This window comes from Meleagris gallopavo, chromosome 19 (genome assembly GCF_905368555.1).
Source record: "Meleagris gallopavo chromosome 19, MGAL_WU_HG_1.1, whole genome shotgun sequence".
NCBI classification, from domain to species: Eukaryota; Metazoa; Chordata; class Aves; order Galliformes; family Phasianidae; genus Meleagris; species Meleagris gallopavo.
In genome coordinates this window covers 8,303,585-8,319,918 of record NC_139422.1, presented here as the reverse complement: position 1 = coordinate 8,319,918, position 16,334 = coordinate 8,303,585, and the positions used below count along the sequence as shown (strand labels likewise).

The following is a 16,334-nucleotide window of genomic DNA, read 5'->3' as shown; positions in this document are numbered from 1 at the left end:
TTCTCCTTGGCGGCACTGTCGGACTTCCCGGAGCTGCTCAGACCATGCATGCACATAGCAGACCGCAGTGGGACCCAGCAAATGGCACAGCAGCTGTGGAGATGAGCCCCACACATGGCAGAGCTGCCAGCAGGGACTCGCTCTGTCCGAGCAGCTCGGCGAGGTTCTTCTGGGAACCTGCCTGATCCCTTTGTGCTGCTGTGAGGTACGGAGCACAGACTGACACAAAACCAGCAGGGCGATTTGGAAGTGCTGCCACTGAGACGTTCTGTGACATTTCTGTTTACAGATATTTCCTCGTTTTGCACTGTTATAAAACTCACGCTGTACAAATTCCTCACTGTAATCATGTGCCATTTCAAATTTACATGATGAATTTAAATACGTACATTTATCAAACACAGATCCGCTTATATTCTCTACACACATGCCACATCCACCTCGTTGGTTGTCTGCACACATCTGTGCACACTTCGTGTATTTATACACACTTGCTGTACGCAGCAGGATGAACAGGACATACAAGAAATGCAAAAATAAAGAGACGAGGAGGTATTACACAGCACCAATACAGATGTGCCAAACCCAGGTAACAGTCGCTTGTGATCTATTACAACTATAGCTCAATACTTAACCTCAAGGGCTTTGTCTGCATTTATTGCACTATTCATTTGTGCTACGGCATCTCTTGCAGAGATGCAATCTCTTGCAAAAATTCTGCCAAGCTCCAGAACAGAATGTTGTTACAATGCTTACTTCCATGAGAAAAGCAGGAGTTTGCGGACAGTCAGCTTCAATACAAGATGGAGTCAGGAATCAAATATTAAGGAAGCAATGCTGATAGCAGATGCTTCTTTGAAGCACTTCTTCGATTTCAAGACAGATAAGGAAGCACAGCGCAAACCGAATGAGAGTGATATAAAGAGTCAAGCCCCTTCATACACAGAGCTGCATGCATCATGCATTTTAATCGACATGGGAATGTTCAGGAAGACAGAATTATCTCCGTAACCAAGCCATAGGTGTGTCACCGAGAAGCCCAACTGCTGCTTTCTTTCACCTCTCCCAGAGCTGTATTTACAGCCAAGGACTTTTGCAGAAGGAAACCCGCTCACTCCCACTGACCTGACAGTGCTGGGAAAGCCAGGGACTGAAAGCTCAGTGCCAGAATCTACCGAGTGTCAGACGGCTCCCTGCAGACAGCAGCGTGTCTGCAGATCACAGATGAAGCACAGATGAGTGATACCTGAAGCCCTTCGTTTCCAGTTTCTCAATACTCAGATAAGCAAATCCTTACGGTTTGTTCAAGGCTGACAAATGCTACCGCTCCTCTAATCCACATTTTAATCACTATGCTGAAAATGCACTGCAGCCATTCATCGAATTCCTTTAGGGAAAAGTTGTGGTAAATGCACGCTGTCAGGAAGGACACTGCCCAGCATGTGGCAGGGCTCTTGTTCAGGGAGAGCAGGGAAATCACAGACTTAATTTAAGAAAACGGCTTTGGCTTCAGGGCTGGCCAAAGCAGTTCATTCCCATGTCCTACACTGCCAGTTTGCAGAACGAAACAAAACTCATCTGCAAAGAGAGAAAACACTGCCCTGTGTGCCCCCTCTGTGCCCACCTCGGGGCACCCAGCAGCACTGGGCAGATCCCCGGCTGCCCTGCTTAGAGCAGCTGTGAAAACTGCAGCAGAATTGTGACTCTGCCTCTGCAATGTTTCCCTGCTCTGACCAGCACAATGCTTCCACTTGCTAAATCCAGAAGGAAAAAGCTTAGTTTGTCTAAAGAAAAACCCAGATATCAGAAACATTTAGCAGCTCCCAGCCCCTCCAGTGGGTGAGGATGGCTAAAAGGAAGTTGTTCTCGCTGTGTCCGAAAGTGAAACGTGTGCTCAGTGGGTCCTACTGTGCTGTCTTGATATTTTATAATCCTCCCACTGCTACAAAACGATCACATCCATGTATGCCTGATTTGCCATACTTCTCAGACAGAGCTTTTCTGGCACTTCCATACCTGCGTGTCATTCTCTAAATAGATTCATATAAGACTTAAGGACCTTCCTCCTGGAAGCAGCACCTCTGTGTGCTGCTGGCAGTGGGGCCCATCAAACCAAACCCGCCCTCGTTTTGCATTGTGCATTCACACATAAGTTTATCCAGAGATGCGTGGCTGTCTCACTCACGCACCCACAGAAATGTACACACACAAACCCACTGCCGAGCTTCACCTTCTAACCAAGCTGGAAAATAACCACCAGGTCTCATTTCCCCTTTATTTTGCAGTTTGCTCTACTGCCGGCCAACCCACACCACAGGGCTCCCTGCCATGGGCTGCATGGGAGCAGAGACACAGGGCTGCACTGGAGTGCAGGTGTGGAAGGGAAAAGGGATCTGGGGACATCACGGCTGTTATTGTCCATACAAGGGCTGAGCCGGTGCTGCTCCCCCCTCCTTCCCATGCCCGCAGCGCTCGGCGGCTGCTACATCTCCGTGCTCTGCCTGTGCCAGAGCAACAACTTCGGGTGGAGTGCGGAGAGGAAAGCCCATCAGATGGGCACCTCAGTCCATTCTACTCAACCTAAAAAGGGAGGGCTCGCACTGTGTGCTTGCCAATGCATTAAAATTACACCTAATGCAATTAAGCAAGTCCACCTCTATCACAGATGTGCCATCGCTCCCAATAAGATGAGCACAGGGTTAACAAAGGCTGCAAAAAGCGGCGTGCCCGTCTCATCCCATCCCATCCCATCCCATCCCATCCCATCCCATCCCATCCCATCCCATCCCATCCCATCCCATCCCGAGGAACGGCCACTCACCTCTCATTGTCCACGCTCCTGAAGCCAGGTAAGATGTGCCGGAAGCTGCTGTTCCTATCGAGCTTCGGTTGGCTCTTTGTCCTTTTGATGGAGCCTTTAAGCCGACGGCTGAGGAACCCCTGCGGGGTGAGACAAGAATACTAAATATTAAGACAAGCTGGAGCCCCGGCCTGCTGCCCGGCTGCGATCCCCGCGCTCTGCGCTCCGTGCTCAGCCCGGCCGGGCGCTGCGGCGGCGCGGGGCTCCGGGGCCGCCGTTACCGTGGCAACCATCGGCTCACATCAAAATCCTGTCGGAGAGACGAGGCGAGCGCACCGAGGGGGGGTAGGGGGAGGTCGGAGCGCCTGCACCACCCGCCCCGGGCAACAACTTCCCGCCCGGCCGAGCCCCCCCTTCCCGCACTCGGCCCCGGGTGCGGTCGGTACCCGCGCAGCCCCGCAGTGCGCGTCTCCGGGAGCGGCGGGCGGCACCTGTGCGGGAGGAGCACCGCACTGCCTTCTGTGCGGGAGGGCGAGTCATGGAGTCACGGATCCCGCACTGCTCCGCTGCAACGCCGCCGCGAAACGTTTAATGGGAAATCTCGCAGCTGTGTCTTTTTTTTTTTTTTTTTGTTAGGAGTTAATGTCCGACGTAACCTGAACGTTACATTTAATTTCTTGGCTAAACAAGGCAATAAAAATATAACGCTGCTGTGGTGTCCAGCGTTTAGAGCAGAGAACAACCTGTGTGGGTCAGGCACGGCGGGCAGAGCGGGCGGCGCTGGGAACACGAGTGGGGCTTTGGCAGCAGAGCCGAAAGCGGCATCCCTTCATGTGCTGTCAAACCCGGGGCAGCAAATGAGGCCGATCCCCAGGACAGCCCTCACGGCCCGAGGTCCCGCTCGTATCCCCTCCATTCCGTCCCCAGGAGGGGGAGTGAGATATCCACTGCAAAAAGCGCTGATTTTGACGGACGTATGGGAAGGAGGGAGGAGCGGCCACCTTCCCACGGGCAGCCCTGCAGCCTCACCCTCCATCCCCGAGCCCTGGGCAGCTCCTCCCGGCAGCCTCCAGCAGCGGCCATTGGCCAGATGCCCTTTGGCAGCTCCCTTTTATAACCGATATCCTTCACATGTTTTGCAGGAGGATAATCGCAGCCTGACTTCTATCCATTCCGTCATTTGTTCGTGCTATTTAAATGCTCCTTCCCCACCCGCGTTCACAGGGCACATCCTGTCCTCCTCGGGGTGCGGGCTGCCCTGGGGCGGTCTGTGTGGCACTTGTTGTGGAAGTGACGTCCCTGTAAGCGCAGCAGGAATTTCAGACATGCAGATATCCAGAGGTGCTTTGCATTCATTAAGCACCACTTCTCCTACAGGTGAGGTACATAACACACCTCCACGTGAGCTGAGCCCTACCCAGGGAGCTGCCTGCACGCTGCCATAGCATGCTGCACAGTGCAGGCTGCTGCGTCTGACACCAACAGAATGCAAACAGCACCAAAGGCCACCCCAAGAAATACCATCAGAGAATGGTGTTTGTATGGTATAGAGAAACATCAGAAAGTGCAGAAAGAGGGATCAACGTGGCTCCGAAACAGCACATCTGGGGATGATCTCCAGCGCTCAGATCATTGCCAAGCTGTTTTCTGCTGCGCTCTGCCCTCAGCCAGCATCATCCTCAGCCATCAGCCCTCCGTGCTCCTGTCCTGGCCAGGTGAGGCTGCTGGCTGCCAAAAGCACCAAGAACAAAAACAAAAACATGCACCCGGCCATTATTTCCCTAATGCCATTGCTGAGTGGTTGCTGCCTACGTGCCAGTCCTTAGCACAGCCGGGTCACAGCGCTATTGAGGACTTGTTAAAATCCCCAACTCAGGAAGGGAATTGAGAAGGAAAAACACAAGGACTGTCTGTGAGGAATGATGGCTTTCACTTTCTTTCACTATCTTATATGTCTCATCTCGACAACTGTTAGATGATTCGTGCAGGATCTGGAAATTAGAATTTAGGGTTGCAATAAGACATTACTTTCCTTCTGTTTCGCATTGTTTTTACGTTCATTGCTACCAGAAGGAGATCACACTCTGCCATTTTCAGTTTTCATTGCTAGCTTCATTTGGGAGAACGAGATGTCAGGCTTTTTAATGCTGACAAATTACAATGCTGTAGCAATACTGCGCACCTCCATTGTGCGTGCCAGAGACCAGGAACTGCCTCCCATAGTTTTTAGATGGGGTAAGAAAAAAAAAATAGAAAGAGGAGCTTGCTTGCCACAAGAGAGACAACAGAGAGAGAATCTGACCTGGGGTGTGACTGCCGTGCTTTCCTGATGAGATCATAAATGCATCATCCATTTCTTCTTCATTTATGACTTTAAAGACCATCTGATTCTGATCTCCAGATGAATGAGGCGAATCCTACCCTGCAAGAATCGCCTGCTCCTCTAGCCTTGCTGCATTCTTGTGACTTCCATTAATTTACGTCTTTAAGCCCTTTAAGTTACATGTTCTTTATATTCTTTTAAGTTTATCCTGTGAGCTGTCGAGGGCAGGACTGTGTCTTCCAACGTGTGGGCAGCACCTAGCACTAGAAAAAATTAGAACACTAACTTGGAAGGTTTAATTGAGAAGAAGTTAACAGACTGTACTAAATGGCAACAAATAGAAATGTGAAGAGCCAAAGAATCCCTTCCGGCGCTACAAGGGCAGCAAAGCACTGGAGGTGCTCCATCCATCCGCCCGCAGTCACAGCCGGGCAGGGCAGAGCAGAGCAGGCTGCTGTGTGCTGTGCTGTGAGCTGAGCACCCTGGGCTCCTTCAGAACCAGTGCAGAGTCTGCACAAACGAGGATAAGGTTTCTGCTTCCTTTACTACAGACTTGCCTTTGTTTAGCCCAAATGATTTTTCAAGTTCTGCTAGAATGCAAGGAAGCGAATCTCAGGCCCCTACCACCTTCCTTTTAGGCATGGGGCACAAGTAAATAACAAAATACCTTCTTGGGAGCAAACAGAGCTACCAACTGTACCACACAGCCTGACTTCTGTGCAGGATGAGATCTTTCAGTGGAGAGGAGGTGACCATTCTGGTCAAGAACAGCACCACACAAACCTGTGCAGCTGTGTGGAAGTTATCTGGGCATCAAAGCCCACACACAACTCAACGAGCACAACAAGAAAGAGAGGAGCAGAGCTCTCGCCCTGCAGCCAAATGCTTTCACTTTTTAAGAGCAAGGGCCTTGCTTTTCTTGTTCTGCTTCTGCAGTTCGGACTCTGACATCCTCAAGCCCAGAATACAATCGCTCTAATCAGAAGAGCTGACTGAAATTATAGTAAGACACAAAGCAAGAAGCCAAAACAAATCCTTTTGAGGAATTGCTTACTCACAGATGCTGTTATTTGAGTTGGAACAGGACACCTACAACTTAAAGCAGGACAATTAAGTCTGTTGTGACTTGGGGTTTTTTGGACATATTTGGACAAACCCAAAGTCTGACGCCACTGACTTTGTCACAGATGGAAGAAGGTGAGATTTTCATTTTAATTCTTCCTTCGTATCAAACTTGGCATTTCCAATTACTCAAGAACCTGAAAGAACATTTGATTATATCAAAATATCTGAATATGTTGAGTATTATAATACTTTTAAAGCATGTGTATATAAGCTGATCAGAGCTGCACACCCATGAGAAGCAGGAGCTGCGTACTTCCATAGGCACTGGGCCAAGGATGAGCAAACTGGGAAGAAAAGAGAAGGGAGGGCTGCTACTCTGAGTGCAGCACTGAGGATGGCAAAGTCTTGCCTGCCTCTTGAGCTCCAGTTTTATTAAGTATAAAGTAACTCCACAAGTCTCATGTTTGTGTTTCACTTGCGGTGAACCCACACGATAAAGTTTTAAAGGCAAAAAGTCAGCGCCATGGAAACACAATATATGTGAAATTAAAAAAGAAAACAACAACACATGTCGATAAATCAAAGTGAATGCTGCCAGTGTGCCTTTGTTTGGAAGAGTCCTGGCGTCTGTCAGGATCTTCCAAGCACAACAACTGAGCACAACGCAGACAGGGCCGCGTGGGCAAAGCCAGGGAGTGCGGAGGGGGGGACGTCGATGGGGACGTTGCAGAAGCAGACAGAAGTCCTTCTTAATGCTCTTATCCAAAGACCACGCAGAGCAAACACTGCAGAGACGCATCGCAGGAAGCAGTGAACAGATGGGGCTGTTTTTATCCTTCTTCCGTCGCTTTCTGTTTCGGCTGAAGCGAATCTCAACTGGAGGGGCCTTGAGAGCACATCTAAATATTTTTTTGCTACTCATAATAATGAAATTGCCACAAACAAGTACGTGCTGCAAGTATAACTGTGTGATGGGGTGTTTTATACTAGGTGTCCGTTGTTTCTATATGTCGAGGATATGTTTAGAGATATAAAACTGGGGGCAAATCATTTCTACTGATCCTGCCTTTTTAAAATCTTTTTATTTTTTTAATACTAAACTTCTTTAAGACTGGAATCTTTTTTTGCTGGTCTTGCTCAGCATCCATCACAGCCCACGGAATTACCCTTTTACTGAGGCTCCATGGATGGATAATTTATACTTGCATTTGTGATCCAAGTAGAACCTTGCCAATGCTAATGTCTTATTATGGCCATAAATGTACAACAAAAGTGAGTTTACCTGTTTCTACAGCTACCCCATGTTAGGCTCAGCTTTCAAGATAAAAGGAAGGTTTTTTCAGATGGCATTTGATATTGTTCATTACCAGGTAAAGACACTTAAGTGCACATCTCCACTGTTCTCTTTGTAGAGCATGACTGCATTAAACTGCTACAAGGGCCATAAAAAGCTGAGGGGGAGTTCAGGCATCAAATGTGTTTCCTGGAAGCCCGAGAACTGAAGTAATCCACTGAGTGGTCTCCTGGCATTGATACAAGAAGGGAGGGAATTTCATGTACAGCACTGACCTTTACGGATCAAATATTTTGTATTTGTTCAGAGGCATGTGCCTGTAAGTGTACGTATCCTTTCAAACGCTTCATCTATAATTTATTTCTGTCCTGTCTTTTGATTTGAACTTGCAAGTTAGCAGTTATTTTCCTATCACCCAATTCTCCTTCTGTCAGATGCCACGAAGGGCTCCATTCAGGAGGTGGCACACACAGGGCTGCCATAGGGTCTCTTTGCACTCGGGCACATGGCAAGCAGGAGCTGCTCAGCCACAGCGTCATTTGAAGTAGGACAACAGCAGACCCGTTAGAATCCTTGAATTAACCTTAAGAAGGTAAGTTGTTGCAGGTTTATCAATCGATGCACTCACACTCCGGTTACATGACAAAGAACAGCCTGTTTCAGTTGATAAAGCTTGCCTAATATGCAACCTCAAGGAAAGGGCAAGGAAACTTATAAAGGAAAACCAAATTGGTTTATTATCTCTTGGCCCCGAAACTCACATATAGATTAACGTGTCTCACCCTCTGGGCTCAGAGGGGGCTAAAGGCACATCTTTGTTCAAGTGGGTGAGAAGCCCCTCAATGTACTTTCCCTGTTTTATTTCAGAAACCTCAGGGCCCGTCCCAGCCATCCTGTCAGCCCCTATGGAAACACCCAGCTGCCAGCAACCTCCTGTCCGACACTAAGCAAGATCCATCCATGAGCCACTGGCTTGCTCTGACTGATGGTACTTTCAAGAATTATTCCACAGGGATAGGAAAGCCCCTTGGAGACACAAGCATCTTGGATATATAAAAAGGAAAATAACGAAAAAAAACCAGCTGCAAGAATACTGTGTGCCCAGCAACTGCAATAAAAGCTCAAATCGCATCGCTTCACGTGCTGTGGGCAGATGTCCTTGGGCATCCAGAGTTTGAGCATAAACACAGAGATACAGTACATAACACTCATGAGGGCATGTCAGTGAGCCAGGCCAGAAAGCAGCCCGGGAATGTGAGAAACAACCCGTGTTGGTAAGTGCTGCTTAGCAACACTGCCCTTCTATGGCAAAAGATTAATCACATTTGCAGTGTCATTGGAAATACTCAGTTCTGTCCATTTGAGAAATCAGATGGAGATGTGTTGAAGTCCCAGAGGTTACCAAAGGGACAGCATGGGTTTGTCCAGGTCATACAAACTGAAATTATGTCAAATGAGAGGCACTGAGGGTTAATTAAAAGTGTGGCAAATCTAATACATGCAAGTATCAGCACATCACAGATAGAAGAAGCAGTAACTTCAACACATAACATCTCATCTTTTTTCCATCTCTGGTCAACAAAGGATTGCTGCTAATGTTCTATTCTTGTATAGATTTTACCTTTCTTGTTGAAAATATCCTGGTCACAGTTCTTCCCCACTGCCCTGCAGAGAGAACGCTGCAGCCTGGCAGCTCCCAGCCCACACCTCTTCCCTCAGATCTTTTCTCCTGACATTCAGCTGGAAGTTTCTTTGCAGAATTTCACTCTGTTCTTTGCTGCTCTTTTCTATCAGGCAAAGACTGAAACGGTCACCCCCAGCCAGCGCACGCCCCTGGTCCTTGAGGAGAGAACTATCAAAACGTTCAGCAAGCCAAAGCCCTCTGGTAATGCAACCAGAAACTGGGAATGTCTGCACCAGCACTAATGACACCTGCAGTGCCCACAAGGAACAGCAGTGCAGTAACAATCTGAGTGCAGGAATGCAACTGCCAAAAAGGATCTTGCACACAGCTGCAATTCAACAGCCATTGTTATTCAGGGATCACCCAATTCTTCAGTTTGGATTCTTTTGTTCTCCCATTAAAACAAAACCACGCTACTCTGGATTATTTGTTCACATTTCCATAATTATCATGCTGTCAACATTTCATATCCAACCCAGACACATAAATATTCCTTAGGAAGGTGGGAGAAGGGTAATTGAGCAATCAGGGATGAATGATGCAGAAACAGAGATACAAGCAGAATGCAAGGAACCTTGAAGAACAAAAACAGTTATTTACCCAAAGAGAAGAGCAACAAGAAACAGACTGCCTAGGTGAAGCCGAGCAAAGATGTCACCTGGGGGAGAAATTCAACGGGATAAAACAGCTTCCTTATTTAACTGGTACAATGCAGTCAGCCATCCGAGAGGAGAGACTGCTCGTATGCAATACTCCTTTGCCTGTTCTTTAGTAGGAACAACCCTGACAGAGGCAGAAACATCCTGTGAGGTGCTGAGCACTGCCAGCATCCCATGGGGAACAGAAGTGACACCAGGTGCTGCTGTGCCAGAGCTGCTTCCCTTCATCACATCGCCTGGAGAAGCCCTGAGCCCTGAGTCCTGTGAGCAGGGATGCAGTTTCACTCCTCAAACTGTCAAAACTAACACAAGCCCACTATCTCAGCTTAGGCTTTGAATTTTTTTTTTTTTTTTGTCTTAAAAACTCAAAGCTGAAATACTTAATTTGATTTACTGCATGTAAATCTTGACTCTGAGAGCCACTCAGAATGGCCGGCTGTCACATACACACCAAGCTGCATTCTGGTAATTGCCAAACCAATACTGAAATGGCTTCTTTCTAGTGCACACTCGTGTTGATGCAGGCAGGATCTCTGAACGAACGGCTGCAGGCTGCACGCATTTGTGGAACCTTACGTGTGAGGCGGTACGAGCTGAGCCATCACCCTGCCTGCAGTTTAGAAATGGCCATTCTCATCTGCAGAATGGTGGGCATGCCCGTGATTCTTCTGGACACAGCTTCTCAAAAAGCACAGCCACCACAGGCCTGGCATCCAACGCATTGCCAAGGAAGCACTTGGATTTCCAGCAGATACCCAGCACCAGGTGGGAAGCTGCAGGTAAAAGATAACTTCTGGACTCCTGAGATATCCCACAGCAATTTTCTATGCATTTTTTTAAAGACTCATCCTCTCTGGGTTAGCCTTGTGAGAGCTGAAGTGGCTGCAAACAGAACCCCCAAGTCCGGGAGGTACATACACAGCTGAACTGCTATTAAACATTGGGAACATTTCCAATGAGCTCAGAGACTTCACTTGCTTACAATATAGGGAGTTTTAAGTATTCGACTTTCATTAAATGCAGTAAGTTTCACATTTACCTCTCCCATGCACTGCATGCACAGGAGATTTATTTTACAATGGAAAGCAACAGATTCCAATCTGGTAAATATTTCTGAAAGCTCAGACACAGGGAGAATGAGTGCCTTTTAGACTACAAGGAATAACCCCCAGCTGACACAAAATTATTCACACTCCCATAAATTCAAACTTTTACAATACTTTTAGTAGCTCAGTAATGACTTAAACACTCGGTATCGGCCATGAATCATTACATCCATTCTGGTTTTAAAGTATAAGTAGCCATTTCAGTACAGATAAAATAAAGAATTTATAGCACGTGGTAGGACTGTATACTGGGATGCTTGGTGATCCCATTCAGGCATGAGAAACAGCCAAACTCTGCAAAGATTGACGGTTTCTGTCACTCAGACCTTTTACAGAGGGCATCCAAGGAAAAACACCTGCAGGTCTGTGACACTTGCAGCCCGAGGGCAGTAGGAAGCACAGCCCCAGCAGCTCCTTCCTGGGGGGGCACGGGGAGCACAGCTTTCAAGGCACACGTGTCCAAGTGATTCTGCTGCACCGACTGCATGGCAGATAAGCAACAAAGCCAGGATTACTTCTCAGGAATGCTTCGTCCCTACGCCAGTGCTCTGGTTTCTTAAATACATTGCCTCATTTTAAAACGGGTATCAGAGCTCCCCAAAATGAGCAATAAACATATGAGAGATGAGAAAGCTGTCTCTGTAAATCTATTTACATCAATATTATCTTTAAAGCCCACTTTTGCTATCTGATACAGAATAAAATGCTTCATGAGTGTGTTTTATACAGGCGTGCCCTACTTTGATTTATGGCCAAAGAGCAGCAGGCAGACATCACACTGTATCTATCTAGTTATCAGGTTCCTTCCCACTCCCTTCCATTCGAAATCTTCTGGATAGAGCAAACACTGGAAGGGATAACCTCATTTTCCACAGTTTTGAAGACCAACTCTCAATCTACGCAATGGTAAACTGCATTTTCACTGACAAATTCTGTGTGTTTTTAATAACACATTTCCTACAAAGCCAGCTGCTAGACCAGTGCAGTTTAAAAAGCAGTTGGTAGATAATACGTTTAGAATAAATAAAAAATATATTATTATCCTTTGAAGGTAGAGATTCATTGTGTAATTTTGCAGAAAAAGTCACTCGTTTAAAAATGAAACTCATGCTTCATGCAGATGTTCTCTGTTCCAAAGACTTCCACAACATTTCTGAAACTTAAATTGGAGCATTTGTATTCAGCAATAATTGCATCTGCAATCAAACAAAGACATTGGGTTATGTGAAGGTTCAGTGAATACCTCCTGTAACTCAGACAGGACGTCAGTCTTGCATTTTTCCTGTGCTACCTCTCCAGACTCCTGAATTTCCAGACATTACAGTTAAGATGATGCTCGTTTGCCTCAATCTCACAACTTTGTTGAGTGTTTCAGTTTGATTCACCTTCTGCTTACAGCTCTGTGAAAAGGAGAAACATTACAACGGGGGAATAAATACATCCCACATGATGGCTACAGAAGCACCTGGACCTTGATTTCAAAATGTTTTCTGCTCATAATGACACGTGGACCAGATAGTTTGTTTACATGCGATAGCCTAAGACAGGCAATAATAATTAGGATGGGGTAGAAAACTTTTTTCTGTACTTGAAACCATACTGCATAGAAATGGACAACTTCAGGTGGTTTTATACATTGGCAAAGTCATTCACAACACCTCCACGCCCTTCCCAGTTACAGCAGGACTGCAGCCCAGAAGCACACATGCTTCCACCCATAGGCTGCAGCTGAAGTTTCTTCCTGCCCCCTCTGAGCAGAACAAAGTAGAAAAGCTGACAGCAGTTTCACTATTTCAGATGAAATCACAAATAATCACTCATCAATTTAAATTCAAATGAAAACCAATCCAAGACTCCTTTCTATTTTGCCCGCATTTACTCCTTTCTTTTTCCTCCTAATCTCGTACCTTAACCTTCAGGTTAAGGCAATGAAGAACGAGATGGGAGACGATAGCAGTGCACAACACTGATGTTTCTTAGGATACCTATCTGGAAAGCTGTCGGAGATATAAAACAAAACAAATATATCCTTGAAGAACCGGAGATATAAATTATGGTCATTGTTGCTTTATACCTCTGCAAAACAGTACAGCAGGCACTGCGAGCAGCACCGCTGCGTTGGGTCTTAGCAGATTATTTCTTGCCTGATTACCAGCAGTAGATTTACTATCTTTAAAGCAGAACTTTGTCACCCAGCAAGAAATTTCAGATCTATCAGGCAGATTTAATTCGCCTTCATTTCTTAACTCTTTTGAGTCCTGCTCATTATCGAGGGATGCTGCATTCAGTGTCTGACACGAGGAAGCACTGCAGACTGAGCCACAGCTCTGCCCCAGCTGCACAGCCTCCCTTGCTCCCATCGAGGTCCCCATCTGCCTCCAGTGTCACCAACGCTCACATTACTATTTGCCTATCTTTACGAATGTCTAGATTTGACCAGGAAGTATGAATCAACAGGAAAGCCATCAACAGATGGCCACCTTTTAGACTGTTCTTCTGAGGGGGGACTGCAGGGGGGTGGATGTGATCGGGCAGCTGGTGGAATGGGAGGGAGGAGAGTGGGGCGGGCCGGGCCAGGTTATGCTGAGCACTGCGAGTCCCATTCTGCAGAACATCATACATAACTACAGTGAGCTATTTAGGAAATAAAGATATGATTAGTTCTGGAGCTCATTTCCTTAGTGCTTTGAAGAGTGTTGCAGGTAAGATATGATCCACTGTAATTATGGACGACGATAAAGATGGGAAAGTTCCTGGCAGAGCTCCAGTGCCCAGGAGCACCACAGCACTTTGGGGATGGCTCTGCAGCCTCTGCCATCTCTCTCCAGTCTCTCTTGATGCCTGAGCCATGGTTACCTGCCCTCCAGGAAAGAAAGCAAGTGGGGAGAACAACCACGATCTGCTCCTTATCAGCGCACAGTGCTGGGAACAGCAGCAGTGTGGAGGAGAAAGTGAATCTTGTTTCCACGGCAACTGAAGTTTGAAAAAAGTATATAGAAATCAATGTCATCTGAGCACGTATGTTTCTGTGCAGCCCCACAGCAATAAGAAGTTATTCAGCTGCCAGTATCACGAGATCGTGTCATTGTGAGGCTGTCCAGATCAGACCTGCGGCTCCAAGCGGCCACGAGGGGCTCAGAACAGCAGCGTCAGTGCCTGAGGAAGCACCCCGTGTCCAGCAGCACTGCCTGGAGCTGGAGGGGAAGAAGCCTCCGTAACAACCTACCAATGATCTGCCCTTGCAGCCCTGCTCAAAGGGAGTGCCCTGAGCTCCTGCAGGCCTGGGGAGCTCTGCTCAGCCATCGCCATGGACAGGGTGAGCTCCCGTGGGACTGCACACATCTGATCTGCCGTGGCATCAAAGCTCTGATCAGAATATGCAGACAATATGGGAACCATTTGCCACAGAGAAAATCTGGGAAAGGATGGCTCAAAATATGGTGTGGTTACATTTATTGAGGTGTTTAGTCTAGGAAAAAAATCTGTTTCAGAACTTAATTTCAAACTTGGAAATTATTTAATGAGAACTACTCAGTGATAACATGAAAACATTTCTGTTAATTCCATTATAATCAATTTCATATCTAAGTTAGTGTCTAATATCCATGAGACAAAGCAATACATGTTTCCAAATGGAAAAAAATTCAGATTAAGGTCCTCATTAGACAGACACTCATGGCCACTGGGGCTCTCTAAGCACCAATTCCTTGCACTGTTTGACTTGTTTTCTGAAAGCACAACATCAGCACTTCTGAAAGTGGGAAAACTGAATGTATTTATTACCCTACCCTTTATATCTGCAGTACAATTCTTTAGCTGTGACCCAGAAACAAATTAAACTGTCAAGCTGTATACTTAAATGCTACTTTCCTCGGTGCTACCAGCAGTCTGAGAGGTTTAAAGAAAGTAAAACTTTGTTTGTTTACTCTTTACTTTTCATTGGAGTGAGGCTACTCAGATTAATCTTCCCACAGCCCATTAATTAGCACAGGGTGTTTGCATTTGGACTTCCAGGAAGTGGGTTAAAAAGCAATCAAAAAATTTTTGGTAGTAGTTTTGAAATGAGCAAGAGCTAATTTCTTCTGTTCAAATCAGAATTGGAATTGGAAGACTGTAAAGAATTGATGCTGGGAACATCGGCAGAGAATCCAAAGAGAGCTTCAGGTTGTTGCTCTTTGTGGGTAAAATTCAAACAATTTCAACAGAACAGAATAGAGCAGGATGCTTGAGCAGATAGCAAACTGTGAAATTGCCACAAACAAAGCAACAAACAGTGTAAGCACAGTCCTCTGGACAACTTCAATAGTTTTCACCATTTTAAGCGATGCCTTGAACTGCTCCCCACGAAAGATGGCCAGCAGCATTACTGTGCAGTCCCAACTCTTTTATACAGATTATGAAAGATGGAGAAAGTCATATAATCCTTCCAGACCTTAGTTTCCCCATTTAGTTTAAGGCATTATGATAATTTGCAACCCCACAGTGACTGCAAGCTTGAATTCATTGAGATTGGCAGAACACTTTAACAGCCTCAGATGAAAGGTGCTACAGAAGTGCCAACTACTATCACTGTAATTATCATTCAATATACACTGATCAAAAGAATGAAATGTGAATTAGCATTTCCTATTAGCCCTACTTACAGCCTAAATGTTGAATATTCCTCCCATGGGTTCCCTCCATGAAAACACACAGAACTGTTGGTATTTCTCGTGCCGCTCCAACAGGAGCTGGAGGAGCGGAGTTAGGGGATCTGCCACCACTGCAGATTAAATAAGAGGGTCTGACTGCCTTCAGGAGCTGACCAGACTCTACCAATCCTTTTTGCACAAAGCATCAAATGTGTGCTGGCAATGCCAGGTCCTCTTGCATCCTGCTTACCACACGTAGCAGAGCTGGCCTTGCTGCGGTCCGTACAGACTTGGCTGTGCAGCCATGTCACCTTGATGGCAACCACAAGCAGGCCAAACCATGCCCCCCAAACCTAAAATAGGATTAGTAGTGTTTTTAAAGAAAAGCAGCCTCAGTGTGTGAATTAAGCTGTCGACGAGCCCCGTGCCTCCTCCTTTCTGTACAGCTGTCCTTCAGGCAGCTGCAGGCTCTAAAGAGACCTCGCTGGAACATACGCAGTTCAAAAAGGAAAAAAATCCATACTCTGCCTTGCCGGGTCCTTTTCAGTGAAGCAGGTCACAGCACAGCTTTTATCCCACTATTCCCGACTCCTGCTTGATGCACACAATAAATCCGTAGCAGTGTGAAGGGCAGCTCAGTGCTGCAGCCTGACAATACCACGGATCTGGAGCGATGCTGCCTCCCAGAACTCCCCCAGTTGGAACTGCTGCGTTTACATAGAAAATGTGCAGCACTCCAGCTCAGATTCAAATTGCTTAAAGCGATCTCTTT

General features: G+C 46.6%; 1 protein-coding gene and 1 long non-coding RNA gene across 4 annotated transcripts in view; one reads left to right on the top strand and one right to left on the bottom strand.

The window, feature by feature from the left end:
• The window catches only part of DAB2IP (DAB2 interacting protein), a 158,765-nt gene that overhangs the window by 86,610 nt on the left and 55,821 nt on the right, over positions 1 to 16,334 (bottom strand). The window contains 1 exon segment of the mRNA XM_085239155.1: positions 2,822 to 2,940. Coding sequence (XP_085095281.1) covers positions 2,822 to 2,940 — 119 coding nt within the window.
• LOC104913697 (uncharacterized) lies at positions 2,760 to 11,563 on the top strand. 3 transcript variants are annotated; one of them, XR_014887231.1, is made up of 6 exons: positions 2,770 to 2,849; positions 4,178 to 6,320; positions 7,601 to 7,807; positions 7,917 to 8,074; positions 8,350 to 8,756; positions 9,277 to 11,563. It is a non-coding gene; the product is annotated as an uncharacterized LOC104913697 (long non-coding RNA). The 3 variants fall into 3 exon arrangements; XR_014887229.1 differs by having other exon boundaries at positions 4,178 to 7,133; XR_014887230.1 differs by lacking the exon at positions 4,178 to 6,320 and having other exon boundaries at positions 2,760 to 2,849.